Consider the following 20,761-nt stretch of genomic DNA (forward strand, 5'->3'; position numbering starts at 1 on the left):
TCGTTTATCGATACACGTTACTTTATTATTATTATTGTTTCTACATCTTCGGCAGCGTTTGGTACTGCCTGGATTCTGCTCATTTACGACACGCCACCGGGCAAACAGTTCCCGGTGTCCATCAAACCTTCCGAGTTGCCACAGATGCAAGCCAACAAAAAATACTCTGTTTTTTCATAATCACATATTCTCTTACGGTCGACTCGATAGTATAAATAGCTACCTCTAGTAGATACAGGGTTTTCAATGCGAAATAGGCGGAAGTCTTGTCTTCGGTGGATCTGAAGCTCATTGCACACGAGGGGGCGTAACCTGCGCGATCAAATAGACGCCTTTGATAGCGCCTCCTAACCTCAAGCTCGACCATGCCTGTGGCATTAGTTTGCTTTTAATAGGTCTTTGCTTTTATAGTCTTCATAGGCGATATTGTGTGCGCTTCCCATTGCAATTTTCGCACGAGAAAAAATCGCCATAGAGACTGTCATTATTTGTAACCCGATTAAGATATTGACGTTGTGATACTGGTGTTGGCGATAGTGGTTTGATCCTTGCCGGTGTGCGTTGATGGCTGTACCGTTGACACCGTAGAGTACTTTGGCTGGTGAGCTGGCCTCTTTGACTGCGATTGCTGTTGCTGTGGTGATGGTTTAGTTTGTTTTTGTTGGGGTGAATCCAAGGGCCTCTTTGCCTGTGGCGGGGAGTGGCGTTTGCCATACGATGGTGTTTGAGCACGGAACGGTGCCTTTGTAGAAAGCGTACTTTCATCCGAGCCTGATACCACCTAAAGCATGATCATTAAGGGATTATAATCGAATTCATATTTAGCTAAGGAACTGGGGAGCATTAATATACTGTACGGTTCAATAAGTTCGACCGAAAGTAAGCAGTCGATGAAGCGTATGTATTTCAAATGTTCTTGGTCAAGCAGAAAGTTCACTTAAACGGATAACACTGCAGTAGTAATAATAATAATTATTATTATTGCTTAACAAATATTGTTTCTATGAAATACGTTTGATTAAGTAGTGTTTAAAAAAAAAAAGGTTGAGATTAAGCAGGACATCTAATAGCATGTACGTGGAAAACTATTGAGTTTATGAGGGTAATAGATTTTAAATTGCTTAGGGTCAGGTGTTTCTTCAACGATCTGTGCCTGTTAGCAAAATGCGCTGAACGAATACAGTTGCCGGATACCTACCCATCGTCAGATTCCTACCTATAGTAAGGGCAATTTCCAAAATCGAAACCCATGAGATTGTAACGGCCGTCCAAGATCCTATTAACGTTCAGAATCTTCTAGATTAGATATCTTGTGTTTCACTCTAATCTACATTGTTCTATCCTCTTTACATTTTTTTTAAATAAACGACGTTTTTTACGTTAACGTATCACGATCCGCACTAAGTGGATCAGTTCAGGTAACTGCATCTAGATCAAAAGCAATTCCATTGCATTAGGTGTTTTTTGCAAAAGTACGTTTTCTTTTTAAATGTGAAGTAGCAAGATATGACTGATATAATGATTTTTAGCTACATGTGAACGAAAACCTTTACCTCATCGACGGGTGGTTGAGTTGGAGAGGCTTCAGTCTGGGTCGACTGTTGTCCACGAGAAGCCTCGATGAGAGCCATTTTTCTAGCGATATCGTTATCGGTCAGCAGAGGCGCATCCTCAATGCCAAGATTATCATTGAGATAGAAAAATTCCGGCGAATTGTTACACGGTATTGCGTCATCCTCAAACGCACATGTCATCGAAAACTGATCAAATACTGTCCCGTTACCACAATAAAATGAATATTGTAGCACGTTCACATCTGAAAAATCTCACAGATTATGTCGTACTGTAATTGGTTTACGGTATGTGCAAGCGGAAGCAATGGTTGTTTATTTCTAATCATTACTTCTTTTTAAAAGCTGTACATGTTGAAATCTGTCTATTTGAACGTTTCATATTTTATGTGTCGTTTAGTCATTATTTTATGTTAATTAAGGTACAATTATATAAATGAACTAAAATTTCAATTTGGAGCTCCTTTGCGCCCGTGAAACGAGAGAGGGGCATCTTTGGCCGATTTTTGATTGAAACAGCTCCTTCGTCATAACTCGCACATGTTCATCCTTATGTAGATAGTGAAATCGTTATGTTTTTTGTTGATCAAAACGCTCGCGTAGTGTAACAGCTAGGGCAACATGCCCGCCTTTGGAAGAAGTCGCATAAACACACCATTAATTTCCGTAAAGAATAACCATTACCATGTTTCATGTCGGAATGTAAGCAATAGTTAAAAAAAAAATGTCAACACCTGTCAATCGTCATATGGTTGGCTGGTTTCTCTGCTTTAAGCCTTATCACGGTATCCTTTCCATTGGCAAAGTTGTCACTTATTGACCTCCTACGGCATTTGCTTTCTTCGAGGTAGATGAACTTCTGCCTTGACTGTTTTAAAGCTGGCTTATGAAACCAATTATTTGTAAAATTATATGAAACTTCAGAGATAAAGGTGGATATCATGTGAGGAAATTAACTAGCTAAACTACACAAAACTGTTACTCTTTTCGGTCATCTTCTAGGAAATATACACTCCGTGTTTAAATTTGGTGTTTACACAGGCACAAGTCAACACACCTGGATACTGTTGTAGGTGCTGCGGGCTCGAGCTGGGGCTTCGTATGGGATTGCAGACATGAAACACTTTGCAGTTGTTATCGACATCGGCGTAATAGCCGTACTTCTGATGTTGCTCGTCTTCACAGCTGAACGTAGTCTGCACGTAATCTCCTACCACAAGCTCCGCTCCTGCTGGCAATTGTAAACCCAGGCCGGTTTCCAGCCCTCCGGGCACAACTTCCTCATCAGGTGCCCGCCCGCTAACATCGTACTCAATAACACGGTTTGTGGCTGCATCGCGGTTGATGCTTGCGGCGTCTGCGGTTGCCACCGCTGTCACTGTAATCACTAGAATAGAACATGAAGGATAAATGACATTACTCCAGGTGTAATTGGAGTGTCCATACAGAAAAGCTTCTCCGGAACGTGGACGAACATGTGGCTCGGGGATGGTTTGGTGGCAGTAAATTGAAACGTCAAAGTTACGTTTCGGTTTATACGGTTACGTAATATTATGAGACTGACAATAAGTAGAGGATTAGCTTAACTAAACACGATGACGATATTACATCTATGTTTCTATATGTAAACAGAAGACATGTATACCTTGCGTTGCAAGTATAACCTACATCAAAGGAGCCAGCTCATAGGTAACTTCTGCGCCATCCTGTAGTGTTGGCGACTTCTTGCTTGCCAAAGTTCATTATCAGTTCAAGGAATAAAAATTCAAAAGAACTATACTTACGCATAAGCGGTGTCCTAAAACTGATAAGCATCTTCATAAGCAGAAGTATTCCAAAATTCGAAGGATATCGGATGACGTGGACTTGCCGCGCTACTAACTTTTGTTTTTCAACAAGCTTCTCTCTTTGGTGTGCGTTTTTACGTTTCTATACACGTACAACGTTCACTGCTTTTCTCCCACCTGTATAACCAAAGGCCCAATCAAGGTTTGATCGTTGAAGCTCTCCAGAATTTCGCCGGAAGGCTTCTGTGCAGGAAAACGTGGTGCAGGTGTAAAAGAATCCCAAAGTACTCTATGCGCCTCGCAACAACTGAGGTGGCGTTGGAGCTCCAGCCTTATAAGTAATTTTCTTTACCCTTTCCCATGGTTTTCTTCAAATTTTACTAAGTCTCAGAACTCGGCCGAGTCTTCATTACATTATACAAATGCTACCGAATGGATTGGAAGGCACACGTATAAGCATGAGAATTACGGAATTAGTTATGACCATCTCCTGCAGGCAAGCCGCGCGAAATTCAAATGTCGGTCAAATGATTGCGTTTACTTATCGTGCTTCTGCGCATTAAAGAGTTGGTCCGTAAACCGAGCTGTCGTATGTGGCTCGCATATTAGCAACCAAACCCTCTGTTACGGCGATATTTTGTGATTTAATGAGAATACCGTTATGTTATGTCATCGAGTTCTGCACAAACGTGAAGGCATGCATACCGCTAAAATTATGTGGGATGTGCAGGTATTTTTGACAATATTCTATACTACATACTAACACAGTGATCAATCGTTGGGGTACAGACTGAGCTATTATACCTTATGGACAGGAAAACTTGAGATAAAATGACTCCTACCAGAAGACCACATTATTAGACTGCAATCAACCACCAGAGTACTGCATACAGTCTGCCGTTTGAACCCTTATAAAATAGTTTAGCTGCTTTCGCTTTTAGACTTTTATTAGCAACCCTATTGTATGTTTAGGTTGCTGGCAGACTTAATTTGAAACTCGTTCTTCATTTTCGATCTTTCAGTTATGTATGTATATTCCCTACTATATTATAGCTCATATTAAAGCTCTTAATTTTTTCTAACAAGTGTACTCAATGAATTTGTTTCGCGTAACGTAATGCCCTCCGCACAGATGTAGAAAAAAAACGTCCCAATGTGTCATGATCTAACAGCTAGCCTGGATTTAGTCCAGTACACTCACGAGCTGGCGTTCTCGTGAACTAATGAGCAATAGAATATGGCGACGGGCCAATTTTAGCCATTATGCTCCCCAGTGATGTATTCATAGCGACCGACCGAAATGGAGAAGGAATATATTTGAATTACTTCAAAATGAGGAACTGTCGACGACTTTGACGAAGTGAGCGTCGCCTTTGAGACTTACCTGTTGCTGCTATGGCTCGATGCTACCTGTGATGGGTGTACCGAAGCTAGTGCCAAAGCAATATCTCTCTTGTGACTTCTGAAAGCTCCTTGTAAAAGTCATTGACATTGATCCACGCAATATTGCCGCTGAAAGAGATTACCTACTTGGTCATACTGAGTCTATTTCATGTGACACACAGATGAAACACGTCGGTAGATAAGTCATTGCGCTGCAGTAGGAATATTTTTACTTACCTTCGCAAATTTAAAATCGTACACGATCTTGTACACGATATGGAGCCCAATTAGTTCCATCGTTGATCTATAAAATTTCCTCTGAAAGCATATATTCGTTATATCACTTATAACTACAGCTGAAAATTAATTAAAACGTACAGAAAACCTCTACTATTGTCTCAGGAATAACTACGCTTATAACTAGTACTCTATAGCTTAATAAAAATATTTTACTGTCTAGAGCGATCCTTTGACGCTTATAGAGTAATGTCTAATGTCTGTTTTCACAGCTCTGCGGGTCCGTATCTATAGAAACAGTAAAAAAAACGTTTTTACGTGGCTGTAATATTACTTGCATTGAGCTAAAGTATTGCGAGTTGTATATATACCGCATAACACTTATTAATGATAACATTACGATGTGCTGATCTATGAACCTCTATATTCATTAGCGAAACGACTGCAGTGTATAAGCTCTTCAAAGTCTCCCTAGAAAAAGGTAAATTTTTTGAAAACTCCTGTGAATTGCCGTTTTTTGTCACAATGGGCAACGGCTTCAAAACGATCAAATATCATTACATTGTTTGAGTTCAAGTGAATCTGTATGGGTGGTTTTTAAACAAACGAAACCGTCTAATTTATTGGTATGTTCTATGCTATGGGCAATCCTATGAGATGTTCAGACAGACGGTCACTGGGCGTAACGTTACTTGCCATGCTGATTTCCCCGAGTAGTTTATAGACACACCAAATTGCGTGGGTGCGGAGCTAATCACTAAGTTCAGTTAATTGTTAACTTCATAAAAATTAACATCAACTGAAATGGTAATTAAATGTTTTTCTATACAAGAGGCTGCTGTTACGCACGAAAAGCAATTCCTTTCCAAACCACGACGGCAACCGTGTGCAAAATTGAAAATAGATTTCAGGAGACGTTTTACACGAATGCAATTCGTACTTCGAGCATGTGGCGCATTTTTATGCAGGCTATCATGATCCAGATACTTAATTTGAATAGCCATTATACAATATATTGAACCTTTATCAAACATAGAATAAAGCTTAAGATCTTAGAGTGGACAGTGGCACAAATTGACTTCATCTCCATAGGTGGCACGTTCGAAAAGACCAGGCCACTCACTCAAGGCCGGCAATAGGTCTGATTAGCAGCCCCTATAATAGGTTCGTTAGATTTAAACGACGGACGAATAATCACTTAGAATACACCGCTCACACTCCACTAGTTCAACGACTCGAAACGAGCTCTACAGACCCTAAGGAATATGTCCTTTTTCTAGGCCGCCTAAATTCGCTATCTAACCAACTGTAGGGATCCAAACGGCCCGCAATACTGAAGCGCTCGAAGATTCACTCTGTTGTCGGCATTGCCCGTCCGAAGCCGAAAACCGCTGTAGAGAAACGACGTTTACTATGGAGAAGGCAATCAGATACATTCTGTTAGGACCTCCTTAGTATGTGACACCTAGCGCAACTTAGATAACTTTTAAATTCAGTTCGAATGTTACCTATTTGTGCATTTCTAGATTCGTTCTAACTGAAAAAAAGAACACACGCATAAAGAACTCATATAACTAAGCAGGTTCAATTAAAGAAATGCGGTAAATCTGGAACGACTTCTCTAAGCCATATGGCGAATATACTAGATAAACATTCGGTTTTTTTGTAAATTAAATAATTATTTCTTATTATGACGCAAACGGTTGTTTCTTACGAGCTGATTTGTAATTGTTCTTATACTCTAAGCATACTTTCTACAGCCCAACGGGCGCGATCCATACTTACTAGGTGTACATGGGTTTTTCAGCAGAGCTCCATGTGAGGAAGTTCATTTCGGCCATACCTGAATATCTACAATTCTCAATAACCATTTTTACGTTACAGACGAGAACAGCGCTAAGCTTTCTAATATTTCGGTTGCTCTTCATGGTGGTTCAAAGTACGCGCTGGGCCAGCATGTAGCCAAACTTAAGAAGTGAACGGGTTCTCAGACCCATTTTCCACTATATTTGACTATATATAGTTAAGCGTTTCTGTTCATATCTTTATGACGACAAGTTACCATCGAACAAAACACATCTGAGTTCCTTTCATCGCCAGCCATCACCACGGCCTTACAGTATATAATTATATATCATATTTTAGGACATGTCTGGTCGTTGTGCATCATACCAACACGTATGGAAGGACTACCAATAAAGAGAGCCTTTTTCAATTGTAACGCACAGGGTGAGATACGGACACAATGTAACGACAAACATGTTTAAACTAGCTTATTAGTGAGCTCTGCAACATTATCGTACGCGCAGAGTATAAACCAATGCTACATGGTTTCGATCAAGCGTTTCTTCAACGACCTGTGCTAGTCACTTGTAGAAAATTTCGCGCTCATCGGGACTTCATCTGAATGCAACGTCATATAAAGGCTCCGTTGTGTTCATGCTCGCGTCCGTAAAGGACATTATGTTATAACGAGGAACAGCCGCACCATTTTCGACAGATGTCCAGACCCTGTCTACTAGAATAACACTCAGCCCTAATTTTTGTATGTAAATTAATAGGACAAAAGGAAAATAAATTAAAAAAAATGAAACCGGGTCTTCTTTTTCCAGAGTTCAGTAAAATAGGCACTTCACCTTGAATGTCAATACAAAAAAAAACTACAGACCAATCAAATTTTCGTAGCGCAGATACGTGAGGTTCCTGCAATTGATAAACCTTTTACGAAATGATCGACAATGGCCGGCAAATGGCCTTTGGTGTCCACCCACTCAGGGGATGCGGTATCACGTCATTGAAGGGTTCATATTTTTAATTCCTGCGGGAAACGTGTCCGTCCCGGCGCTATGTTGGAAACGAGTTGCATCGCTTTCATCTGACAGTTGACAGAGTACGGTGGCATGTCACGTTAGACAGGTACGCATTATTATTAGTACTAATTTTGTATGGCTCTGATCTGCGCGGATGTGAAGTAGCATCCGCTTCACAACGTAGCACTGCGACAATAAGCTGTAATAGCGCTAGTAACAGTTACGTGAAACATATGTGGGAGCTTAAAGGAAAATTATGTCTAAATCAAATACATAAAGATCATGTCATAATCAAAAACAATAGGTAGCTTTTAACGTATGTCAATGGATAAATTATCCTTGCTCTTAACTATCCGAAGTCTCCGAACTGTTACGGACGCGGCACTCACAGGATTTCCACAGTTCAGCAGCTTATTTAAGCTAGAGCTTAGTTTGATATTAGGTAGTAAAATTATATCAAATAGAACATAATGTGTATACATAATAAGTATTATAGCGGAGGGCTGGGAAGATTCGCGCCTAAATATGTAAACCCAGCCAACGTGTCTCTCGTGCAAAAGTGCACGTACGCAAGATTCGGTTATGGGTTTGTTCGAAACATTCATGTCGCAATGTTTCTCATTCCACATTGTCATCATACTGAATAATATAGTAACTCAATTTTTAGTCAAAGTCTCTTTATTTGTTTTTTGTTTAAAGTATGGAGTTGATGAAACAGGCCGAGCATTTTTAGGCCTTGGGCTAATTTGATTGCCATATGATGAACTTTAGCTGATCTTGCTATGCGCGTCATAGATACAATTACATGTCGTAAAGACCAGTGCGCTATATGGTTATACTTATGTGCGTATTCCGAGTGCAAAATTACTGTTTTTTTTATCGTTTTAAATATCGGGACATGCATGCACAAGCACTTATTTTTACATTAGCGTATCTATAAAATAATGTTACCCTCAGTCCTTCTTATCGCCGCTGGCCGTACAGTTCATTAACAGAGACAGACAGATCACCTCCTGTACCTGCGTGTTACTTCCTGAAGGGAAGGGGGGCAGCCCGCGCGACGATTAGTAGAACTTGATAGGGAGACTCGTCAACTTAAAAAAAGCACAGACAAGGCTAGCCAAGTACAAACTGAGGCCTATCTCTGGAAAGCTGACAATCATTTTGGCATCTATACCAGACTCTCTTAAAGACGGTTCTGGGCAAATCCTGAGGCATTTCAGGTTGTCGCCGGCAAAAAGGAACGCACAGTTGACAGCGTCAATGCCATTCGTTTTACAGACAGAGGATAATCAGTAAGTATCAAGAGATTATCGAAATAAGGAAATTATCGTGGCACTATATGTGCAAAGTCCGGATACCAGTGTATCTCAGTGTAGGAGAGTATAGATATTATAAGAAGGTGGACGATCCTTGCGTGTTCCTTTCTAAAGGCGTTATTGGCTGATGAAAACCCTTACTCCGGAGAAATCATTTGATAATACCGGTAGATTCGAGACGCGTTAAACTGAGTACAGTCAGCATGTGTGCTGCTACACGTTAGGCTGATTAACATTAGAGGTTTACGCGCATGGAAATAATTGCCCAATTAGGCAAGGTACAACCGAACCTTCTCGATGGTGGTGTCTGACAGGTAGGCCACTGCAAAATGGCCGCTAGTTAGATCGACTTCTGAAGCGTTTTGAATGTTAAAAACAAATTCCTTTCAACGCTATTGTCAGTGAATGAACAAGGTTATTCGTTGAATCGTTGTCGGCTGAACGCACTGAGAAGTTTCCTCGATTGTATTCAAAACTGGGTCCTGCCCATATTCGGCCCCAGTTTAGAACAAGTAGCATAGAAGCTGTACTCGTTTGATTTGCTAGGTCGACTTATCGTCATGGCATGATGGTATTTAGTTACTATGCATTACTTTTGTTCGATAGCTTTGCTTATTGATTCTAGGTCTAGCATATGCCTGAAAACGACAGTGGTAGAATAGCGTCTTGTGCCTTCTTATTTCAGTTATGCGAGCTTGTATTTTTAGTCATCTGTTCTATGCCTTGATCGTAGACATACCGTGTATATTTTATTATATGCACTATAAAAAGCAGTATATTTACTAAAGAACGAACTATATGAATGAATCGAACATAGTGGCTACAGTTACTGCTACGCAGTGATGACTGCAGTTTCAGCAGAAAGTTACAAGTTTGTAAATTCCATATCATAAACGAGTTAATCATCTAAAAAATCATGCAGAGTAGAGACAGCTGTGATGCGAATGAACGCTCCATTAGCAGAAATCGGTAAAGTATGGCTAGCCAATTCGAGAAGCACCGTTGCATGAGGGCAAAATAAGTGTCGCTCAAACTAATGTAGGTACCTCGGGTAATAGTTTCGTGTTGTGAACGTAGCACACAGGGAAAACCGTGTTATTGAAGAATAGCAAATATTTTTGGGTTGAAATTATTAACACTATTATCTCGAGTTAAGATCGACCCTCGTTCTATTTTATAGGCGTTGTACGAGATATGGGCATCGCCTGTGAGTCACATAACACACAGTAGATTTCAAAAATATTAGTAACCTTTTTTTTTTTTTTATCTATATAGGTAATACCTATCGCTCCTAGATAGATGTCTCAATGGATGCTGACTAGGAGAAAATAGACGACTTCTATTTGCGTTAAATATGAATAAGTCCTAACTTATTAAACGCACGGCCCGACGACAGAGTGCCGTCCAAGTGGCATTAAGCAATATCTAGAAAAGGCTCATATAGATATATACTAGTAAGTTGGAGAAAACTGTTCCTGTTTCAAGATTCATAACTAAATAAACTTAAGTAGGATGCGGCCGAACCATGTCAATATAGTATAACCGGATATAGGAACTTTGTTCGTCAGAACCTTTTTTAGTTAGTATCGGACACATCAACACAGGACTGCTTTTTGGATTGCTAACCCAATTTAATCATTTTTATAGTTCGCATTATGTTGAGACAATGCAATACGTTCATCACGTAACCCTGCGATGGAGTAGGTACACGACTATTAAACATTTCCAGTGTCACCTCTAGTTCTACCACTATTTATAGCTGATTGTCGGTTCAAGAGTATCCCTATTACTAATGCTACTTATTTTCCAATGAAGAGAGCGGTTACGCAGCGCCCCATATATACGTGAAATGTTTCATAGGGCATCGTGATCGAAATCTATGTTTATATCCACCTATAAGGTCATCTACCGGTATCTAAAGAATACCACTAAGTTGAGGGTGTGGTGGAGACTAGTCAACTAGGATAGCCATAGTAATAACAATAACAACACGAAGGAGAAGAGGAATAAACAATGGTCGTATCATGATATAATACATCAAACAATCGATGACATCTTAAAAATCATAGTTTATCGGCATGGTTCGAACATGATCAGTCATCATAACCATCTATGATTGCCTTCAGCTGTTGGATACGTTATCGAAAAAAAGCGTAAGATAATTAAAGTAGGGGAGTTACGTTTATTTACAACTAAATATACATCAGCTAAGCCTTTTCAAGCAACAAATTCATTACTATTTTATTTTTTAGAAGCCAACATCAAATCTTTGAGCTGTCTAGTATATTTGTCACTGTTATTAATACTAATAACGTTCCATTTTCGGCAGTAATTTAATCGTTTATATATAACGCATGTGTCTAAATTAGAGCTATTAGAATTCTATATGTTCGTTAATACCTACTGTTTTTTTATCTTCGTTTATTTAAAATAATAGTATAATAATCAATTTTCTAAACAAAATTAAGTTCACTTACGCTATGACCAGTGAACTAATACTTTAAATCCGATCCTGAATGTTTTTACTTTGAGTGTATCCTTAAGGAGAAACCGAAAAGAGTCGGCTATCGATTTCCTTCAAATCTTATCGGCATTACGTTTAACGGGGCGTTATATTCATCATCGCTTCAGTCGCTTTAATGGTATCTTCTTTCTGAACTCGTTCTCCGAATGCAAGCGTCGTGACAGAATTCATCTGGAGAGTGCTCAGACTGATTAATCAACAATGCCTTGTCAAAACGCAAATTTCTTACAAAAATACAAACCGTGATTAACAAAAGCTGTGCTAATCAGCTACTACTCAAACTTTTTTCTTTTATTTCGACATTTTGACAAGCGAATTAAATATTGTATGTAAGCCCTAAAAATATCTTCTCAGACGTGCGTAAATGCAAAAGGATCAGCAGTATAGCATAACGAGAAACTCAAGTTTTGCAATACGATCAAGTGTAGGGGGTTCCTTCACTACATTAGTAACGAAATGCTGAGTTTAATAAATTTCGCCGGTTTTCAGTGTTATTAGGTTTTAGCTGAAGGTCATGACTTGGGGCTGTAACTGTCGAGCGACTTAACATTTATCCAGAGCCCAACAAATAACTCTGAGATTGTGGCTTGTTACATAAGGATTAAGAATCGCGTTACAATTCTTGTAATAAATGCAGGCCCAACATCACTGGGCATTCATGTCACACATTCTTCAAAGTGTTATTATAATCCAGAATGCGAGACCTAAAATCGTGAATCCCAACGAATAGTACCCATTTGTAAAACGCTATACCAGAATTTGGTATTTACACGTCATTCGTTCAGGTTGCATCGTACATGATCGTAGCCATACTTGATGGCGGCCACGGATATTCCGTTACCCTGACAAGGTACTCCGCATTGATCCCGTTAACCAGTAGTTATTTTGATGAATGGTTTATTTTTTACTTGTTCTCAATGAAACCGATGCCAACCATACGCTAAAACGTATACTGTAATACGTAATACTGTAAAAAAATAATACTGTAAACGTATACTGCTCGCCACGCAGACGGTCCATTCCGGAGGTTCCGATACTGACATTTTATTTATGGTGTCCAAATGGGCATTCAGGGTAGTGCCTTGTGTATAATCCTTGCGCGGCTCCCGCATGTATTGATCGAATGATCATTGCCCCTCTGATGGGCTTTGAGATAATACGCACCATAGTGAATTTTTTCCTAGCTTCTTTTCTGGTGACGATCGCAAAAACGCTACGGTGAATTGGCAGATACTCACTGGCGCCGCTTGAAAAACTAGAGATGTAGATAGCGTGAATTAACAAAAGCTTTTGAGGATTATAGTAGAACAATAATTATAATCTTACGAATTTTTCTACAACTACAGAAGTATGATAACGATATTTATTTCTAAAAGCTAATACATTTAGAAATATGTTTGGGTTTATGTAACGCTATTCTGGCATTTCATTAGGATTCTAAATGAAATTGATATATGGAAAATTTGAAGGCTTTTTTCCCCTAAGTTTCACCTTCATTCCTACCTTCAATAATTTTTACGTGCTTAACGCCACTATCGGTCGTAGACCGATTTATTGTAACTTATGCGCGTATGCTGCATCCCGTTGCTACATTCACTACACATTCGACGTATTTCTATGGCGGTGATCCGAGATACATATCAGACTATATTTAGACTCATTTTTGGCATTCACTTATCTCAGACTATACAACAAAGTTGGCTAACTTGAAAGCAGCAAATCTAGAAGTCCGTCATAAGTATGGCAGCGCCATGACATTAAATTTATTCTTCGATTATGATGCTTAGCGCGATCCGATTTATCATACGTCTTCGTCCAGTTCTCAATTGATGTATGCTGACGTATCGGAGCTTCCCCTATTGCGCTGTTACAACATGAAGATCTATTATAGTTTTCTTTTTTTTTTTTTTTTTTTTTTATTAAGGAGTAAGCCGAGCGGTTCAGGGTCGTACTTAGCTTGAGTGGTGTTGTTACTAGAACATATCGATCTAATCACTTATTAACCAAATATAGATCGACAGTCCATTGATGATTCAACTATGACTTCATATGTATATCACTGAATCATATCAAACGCGGTATTCGTAAATTTACTAGCATGAATTAGCGACAGATCGATCGATCAATCTACATGTAACAGCGAATCGTGACTTGAAATAAGATCTTCCACTATCTGATCACAATGATATGTTCGGATCTGGTGTGAGCAGTTTCAGGGCTTCTATTGCACAGTCCGCACATTCTGATCCTGAATATTTTTTTAGAAAAAACACCCTGTCCTTTATGCCGTACAGTAGGAAACAGTCCCTATGACAATTGTCTCCGAGGGTGTTTACAGAACATTCTAATTCAGGCATTTCCTACATTTTTGAGATTTGGAAACAAGATAGAAGAGCCATTATTCAAGAACTCGATTATACAACTAGAAGATCTTTATGTCAATCATCGGTGAATGCGTGATAAGGCGAACGTATGGTTGTTAAGATACAGTAATGTCACGAAGGGCATTTATTAAACTCATAGCGATTTTGTTGTAACTGTAATAAGTTAACTTTGACTAATTGTTAAAAACGCAGAGTGATTAGCTTGGTTCAGCTCTTTTAGTCAGCCAGTACTGATTCGATAATAATGATCAGAGATTTACTGATCAGTCTGTAACCAGTGAGATGGTATTACGTTAGCTTATAAACTGTTTGTTTAGTGAAAGGCTAACGATATACTCTAGATCTTTAGAAGTGGATTCTGTGTTCCCTGTTTCCCTAACTAATGGAGCTATCCTAATGCTTTTCCTCGTGTCATGATACGTAAACAAGCAAGGCTATAAATTAAAACGAATGGAAAACCATCTGTGTCTTTATTGTGTTAAGATTTATATAACTTTCCCGATTATTTTTTACTTTCATGTTTTAATTAGGTCTTCGTTATAAACGCAGTTTGCAAATTTAACGGGGAAGCTAATTTACTGTCTGTCTTCTATCCTAGTCGAGAATCGATCTTGCCCTAACGTCACTGGTATATTCTATAATAATAATAATATAATATAATAATAAAATAAGACATAGAATCTCAAGCTATACCTTTGATATTTTTTTAGAAAAATCAGAATTTATGTCAGTTCATTAATGTGAGATAGATAGAATTGAATATAATGTTTCCTAGGGGAAAAGGAACCGCGCGAACTAGCAAAGTACTCGTGGAGCTGTGTGTGTTTTTTTTTATGTAGCAGGTACATATAATGCTGGATCGCGCGACTGGTTTACAACTAAAGTTACCGTGTCGTTTGTAGAAGGAAAACGAATGCTATCACAAGCGAAACTGGACCCAGCAAAATCAAGCATCTATCGTAGCTTTCTTATTGATTTTTATTGCTGTTTTTGTATCATGGGCAACAGTGATAAAAACGGCGTAATTCGCTGTTGATTATAATGGTTTGCTGGTCACCAGCCGATTGCTGACGGTTTCTGTTTGCATGTAACTAATGACTCAGGGTCACCAGCGCTCCGACGTGCCGTTGCATCGGCCTGGACTGACCTTTGATGCTATGTGACATCAGGAAAATCCAAAGAAGAATAGAGAAACTCTGAATATCTCAAAAACGACTTTAGATGAATCTTTATAGGACATATTGTTAGACTTATAAATTGATCGTTCAAACCATTAGGATGGTACCTAATAGCCGCAATATACGAAGTCAGCAATAGGGATATAAGTTAAAGTTTTGAATGTTTGCCCTTAGTTCTCTTTCTGCTGTATTCCAATACTTATGCACAGAAAACTGACACACTGACAAAAAATTGTCAAGATATTCGAGCTACTACAATAGCAGTAACACCCAGTGAATCGCTTGGATTACTGTTTTTGTAATTACGTTTGCTGCCATATTCTCGTTAACACCTTCTATTTCTGGCGTCAGTTTTTACTGACTAACTCGCATACCCGGCGCATTTCTAGTCGTCGTTTGTTTGCGGTAGGAGTTTCAGCGCTCTCTTCGTTGTAATCTATGAGATTCTGATAAATATGTGAAATCATTATATTTTTTAAACGATGTGAAGAACCCACATTACATGCCAGGATAATATCGCATGGTAATGGCTTGTATTAGGCTCTTCGAATCCTTTGCATCACATTTTATTTATCCGCCTTTGTCGGTAGTAATAAAAAAACTTCATAAGTACAGGTAAGCAACACAATGTCTCAGTATCAAAGAGAGTATATAGAACCATTTGAGGCAGTCTGCGATATACGAGTCTTGCTGACCTTATAAGGCCAGTCTGGGAAGTTGGCCAGATATGGTACTAAAGGATAACGGACGGCATGATATCTACCACAATTTCGTCTGCAACAGGAGCATCTACATGTATCGTCAGACCCGTAGAAGCCTCGATTCATTGCTAATGCACGGCAAAGCGAGTGACAAAATATCTGTTTAGTCAGTTCATCCCTTTACAATCGCTGTTTCTCATCGCACCCAAAGCAACGAAACTCTCGTTAATTGTGAATTTTATTTTGAGTTCTTAAGCTTCTTCTTGAAAGGTTACGCTGCTGGGAGCTTAGGGTGACGGCATGGGCCGTGGACAGTAGGGGCAAGTCAGCTAGGAGGGACGTGAAGCGATTTCGGGTCAGTACGTGTAGTACTTGCACTCATTTTAAGGAAGGAGGCGGTGATGCGATTCAGATGCTCAAGGTTCTTCGCTATAAGATCTTCTCAAATAGCACGCATCCTATATGCTGCGACTGATCGCCCCCGACCACAGCGGCCAACATTACCGGACCGGCATCCTTCGGTGGCGTGCTGTACTGCCGTTCGCAGAGATCACCGACCTCAAATACGAGAACCGATTTATCTAAGCAACACGCTACCTGGTGAAGTATAAGGTGTCAGTGCCCACTGGCCTACCGCCTCTTCTAAACTTCATCGGCTCTGACTTGCTCAGGCTTGCGGCCACTCTGCGACTACTACGTGGAGCTCCGCTAGAGCTCGCTGCACTTGGAATTTGTTCGACCCATCTATGCCAGCAGAAGTCGTCTGCATACAGGATGACTTCACCCGATTTGCTTAGCCCTCTTCTTTGATGAAAGAGGCTTTTCAGCAAAATGGAAAATAAGGGTAGGCTTGGGCTATCTCCCCAGTTGTGTGCCTAAAAAGAAAAGTTCGGCCACCCTGTCATTGATGGTTTTTTATGTTTTTGAAGAATCGCAGGGAGAAAGCTAAGCTCATTCATAGAAACACCCACCTCGACCAGTGTGAGCATAACCTCGCGCCGAGTCAGAGATTACCTTGAAGTTACCGAGCACCATGTATAGCAGACCGCGCGTCGTGGCTTGTGTTCTAATATTGGCCATCTGGATCTCGCACCCCGTTTCTGTGAAACGTTCTCTCTCAAACCCACATTGCTCTGCTGGAATGATATGTGCATCTTCTAAGTAGCTGTTCAGTCTCTTGGTTAGCAAGCCGGAAAGCAACAAAAACAGAAAATGTATGCCGCTATTCTCCGCCATGCTAATAGCACAGTTGGATCGCCCCTTCTTTTAAGGATAACATAGCCTTTCACTAATAGGATAGCATCTCTTCACTGGGCTCGCTGGAAGCATGCCTTTCCCACGTTGCCGCAAAAAAAACAGCGCGTATGGCAGTGCACCCCCTGCTGCAAATATCAATAAATTATTTTCAAAGCACGAGAAGGTAATTGGGTAAGTCACCAAATTACCGTAGTGCGTTAACTGCTTGTACGGTAATGTCCTAAATCGGCGATCAAACCCAAAAGTGATATTTTTACCGTCGTAACGTATACGTTCTTCGCCATATGGTATTAAAAAGGGAGGTTACTAACCTAAAGGTCATCTAAGGCCTCCGGGTAAGGCCGCAAGTACAGCTGAATCACGGCCTACGCTTTCGGAGAGGATGGAAAGAATTTGCATCAGATACTGCGCGTAAATTTCGTAATTCACCCCATCAAATACAGAAGGAACTTTGTGGCCGCGTTCCAACTGCTTGTCTACGTCCAGGTATCACGACGGAGCTTGGCGTGTAGCAACACCCCAGAGATGCTACCTACATTGTAAAGTCTATTACCATTCGCATGTAAGCACGAATGTTTGTGTTCTCTAATAAGGGATGATTTTTCCTTCTTTAATTTATCCTTCTTCAGGTTACGTTTGTCGCAAATATGTCGATGATATAGCTCTAGTGTGTCCTACGAAAGTTGATGTCAAGGTGGGATCGACTACCTGGCAACCAAATTTGCGAGTGTGTTTAAAAAGGCCACAGTAGGGCTCGGCCTTGGCTGTTCGAGGCAGGTGTGGAGGTCGCCAGCAACCGTCAAGCAAGAAGCAGGAATGGGAAGACAGTGCTTTTAGTCGATTAACGAACTTCTCTACCATTACATGCTTTGGACGTACTAGTAAGTACGTACTGGTAACGAAACACGTCACAAGTTGTATTATGGTCAGGGTAACGACTCGATAAGATTTGCACATATGCTAGCGACAAGGCTAAATAATTATATAATATTTACGCTTGATCTGTGGCATACGGCTGTAAAAGTATATTCTTCTTCCACTCCAGCTAGATCAGGTTGATGATTTTTCTCATTTTCTTATTTTTGAAAAACGCGGGTGGTGACTATTCGACACTGGACGAATACTCGTTTTACTTATTCTCTAGCGAAGTTATTCGAAAGTGATTGTGCTTAATTTTGTCAAGTTTGGCCAGGTATTCTATCGACAACTGAAAATACAAAGAACAAAACTCCCTGGGAAAGGTTAATTCGAAAAACGCCCTTATTTACCATTTATGATTTGTGATAGTTTGCCTTCGATTCGACCACCCGTCTAGGAAGTTCATATTGTTTACCACTAAACAGAAAAGAAAACTAACTAAATGAAAAAGACCAGCAAAACAGATCCAAACGAACGATGAAATGCCAAGATCCCAACAGAATCTATAAGAGCTACGGATTATAAAAGTACAGTTGAATCGCTTGATCAGTTGTACTAATTCTAGTCAATTGAATCAATGCGGCGAAATAGAAAAAAATACTTTAAGACTGATTGTTTTATTTAGCGTTCAATTAACTTTTTCATTTATTTTCCTAAACTAAAATTATTAATTCAGCGTTCAGATTAAGAATCTAGGTTAGCGATGGATTGGGGTTTGCCGTATCATCAAATTGTCGTTGTTTACGTAGTAAGCTTTAGCGTGTTCAATAAATTTTTGAAAATGAGCAAAAATATTGCATTTGCTGAGGTCATCGTGCCGTGCTGAAACAGCAATATTGTCCAGATACAAACTAAATCTTGTCTAAAAATACAAAGCTTGTTATTTTCGGTAACATGCAGCTGCGGCAACTGATGAAATCTTGCGCTTTTCTCCCCTTATATTTTCGTTAATCACAAGTATACGCTTCTATATCTTCAACGTGCAGTAGTTCCTGTCTTTGTTTGGAGCTTCCTATCAGGCAAGATATTATGGAACTTGATAGCAGCAAGGCTCTTAATAGAGTCCGGTCTTCGGTTCGATCATCTTCGCGCTAATTTATCACCTTAATTGCCTATTTTTGCAATACGCAACATAACGTCTGTATGTCGATCAAAGTAGTAGGTGATGTTTTATGAGTTTGAATTGATCTTTGTTTATTTAAGCTTAATATTATTATTATTAATTAAATTAAGTTAATAAATAAAGTTAATTTAAGCCGTCTGTGTAACAGACATGTCAAACAGATGGCTGTCTTCGCCACGAAAGTAGATCGCGCGCCTCTGCCTCAAAAGCATGGGATCCAAGCAGTACTCCCTTTTCCCTCACCACGACGGTTCCGGGAGAGGATTCCCTTAAGTATGCCATGGTGCACGATATCGTATCTGAAAGTAACAGCTATTTGGAAATTTGCGCTCTCTAGAATAATCTGATCATAAATGCTTCGTCTTTTTGCGTCGTCTCTGTGAACGCGATCTGCGCTCTTCATATCACGCTCAATACGGGAATCTAGGAAGTGAGCATGCTTCGTTAGTGCTCAAAATACTTCGAAAACGCAGTAGTGCTCGTGAATGTATATTGGCAAGCATTATATTGCTCTGCCATACAAACGAACCCAATATTTTTCTTCCATAGATCGAGAAGTCGATTACCCACTCTAGAGAGGTCGCGTTCTCCTATATAGATTATTTAATCAACGCTTACCCAGCTAACCCCTGAAAAGGTTCACCTGTTCAACTCGGACAGTGGGCGTAAAGAAGATCTGAATTCGTCGGACACAAAAAGACGTTCACAGCCAGGTTTGCTATTGTTGTTGACGAAAAACGTTGGCGCTTATGGAGACAACCTCGTGATGTTTGTGCTCCTGTTACTTGCTAAGTTTGACGAGAAGCATCAAAGCTTTGTTAGTGCGCCTCTAATTATGGCAAACGAAGTTGACCACAAAGGATAATCTATTGCGTTCGCTGCAGAACTAAGGTATTGCCGAGTCGCCGTTGTTGTAAATACGCACCGGCTGGAGAATTTTTTCCAAGTTCAACCTCTTACAAATCACCTTATATTCAGTGAGGGAACGTAATTCACTGGTGAACTCAATCGACTTACTGAAGAAATCGACCCGGTGCACTCAAGGATCCTGTTGCTGCTTTCTCTAACCTCGTTTCAGGAATTTCGGTCAAGGAGTAGCCAGCTCCGTGTTCAAATCTTGCAATGCCAGCAATCATATGTACTAATATTACAAACGGTGAGTTGTCCTTTGGTGCTGCAGATTTGCTGGAATGGCTCCGCGAGCAGTCGCTTCCATACCGCGCACTCTGGTATCTAGTCTCTCCGGAAGAGGCATTTATGACGAACGATGGCAGTGAATACATCGATATGGCTAATATCGTAAGTATATGATACGATTTACAATGACAGCGTAAAAGATGCAACAAACCGAATGTTTTCTGCACACCGTATGAAACACAAATTACTCTCAAGCGGAATGGTCTCGTCTACATTGACTTGATCAGGACGAAAAGTAGGTAAACATTGTTGTCATCTGTAGTCCAATATAATTCTGCTTTTTTTTTGTCAAACGATCTGCGGATTAGGCTCATAGTCTAAATTATGGCATTGGCGTCGATTTTATCTCTAACACGTGATGACCGAACTGAT

General features: G+C 39.9%; 2 protein-coding genes across 8 annotated transcripts in view; one reads left to right on the top strand and one right to left on the bottom strand.

Annotated features, from left to right (window-relative positions):
• The window catches only part of LOC111252666 (uncharacterized), a 21,697-nt gene continuing 936 nt past the window's right edge, over positions 1 to 20,761 (bottom strand). Inside the window, exons 2-8 of one of the 6 annotated variants that reach the window (XM_086993321.1) lie at positions 6,282 to 6,389; positions 4,979 to 5,059; positions 4,743 to 4,870; positions 3,356 to 3,535; positions 2,629 to 2,958; positions 1,554 to 1,825; positions 1 to 781 (exon numbers count right to left, since the gene is read on the bottom strand). In XM_086993321.1, coding sequence (XP_086849447.1) covers positions 500 to 781; positions 1,554 to 1,825; positions 2,629 to 2,958; positions 3,356 to 3,392 — 921 coding nt within the window. In that variant the 5' untranslated portion in view covers positions 3,393 to 3,535; positions 4,743 to 4,870; positions 4,979 to 5,059; positions 6,282 to 6,389 and the 3' untranslated portion in view covers positions 1 to 499. Of the gene's footprint in view, positions 782 to 1,553; positions 1,826 to 2,628; positions 2,959 to 3,355; positions 4,722 to 4,742; positions 4,871 to 4,978; positions 5,060 to 6,233; positions 6,390 to 20,761 lie in introns of those variants that run through there. The other 5 variants (XM_086993320.1, XM_022810920.2, XM_086993318.1 and 2 more) reach the window with 5 other exon arrangements.
• Positions 19,539 to 20,761, top strand: part of LOC111253490 (alkylglycerol monooxygenase) — a 15,565-nt gene continuing 14,342 nt past the window's right edge. The window contains exon 1 of one of the 2 annotated variants that reach the window (XM_086993313.1): positions 19,539 to 20,491. In XM_086993313.1, coding sequence (XP_086849439.1) covers positions 20,315 to 20,491 — 177 coding nt within the window. In that variant the 5' untranslated portion in view covers positions 19,539 to 20,314. The remainder of the gene's footprint in view (positions 20,492 to 20,761) is intronic. The other variant, XM_086993311.1, reaches the window with a different exon arrangement.

Source organism: Varroa destructor, unplaced genomic scaffold (assembly GCF_002443255.2).
Source record: "Varroa destructor unplaced genomic scaffold, Vdes_3.0 BEIS01000006.1, whole genome shotgun sequence".
In the NCBI taxonomy this organism is placed as follows: Eukaryota; Metazoa; Arthropoda; class Arachnida; order Mesostigmata; family Varroidae; genus Varroa; species Varroa destructor.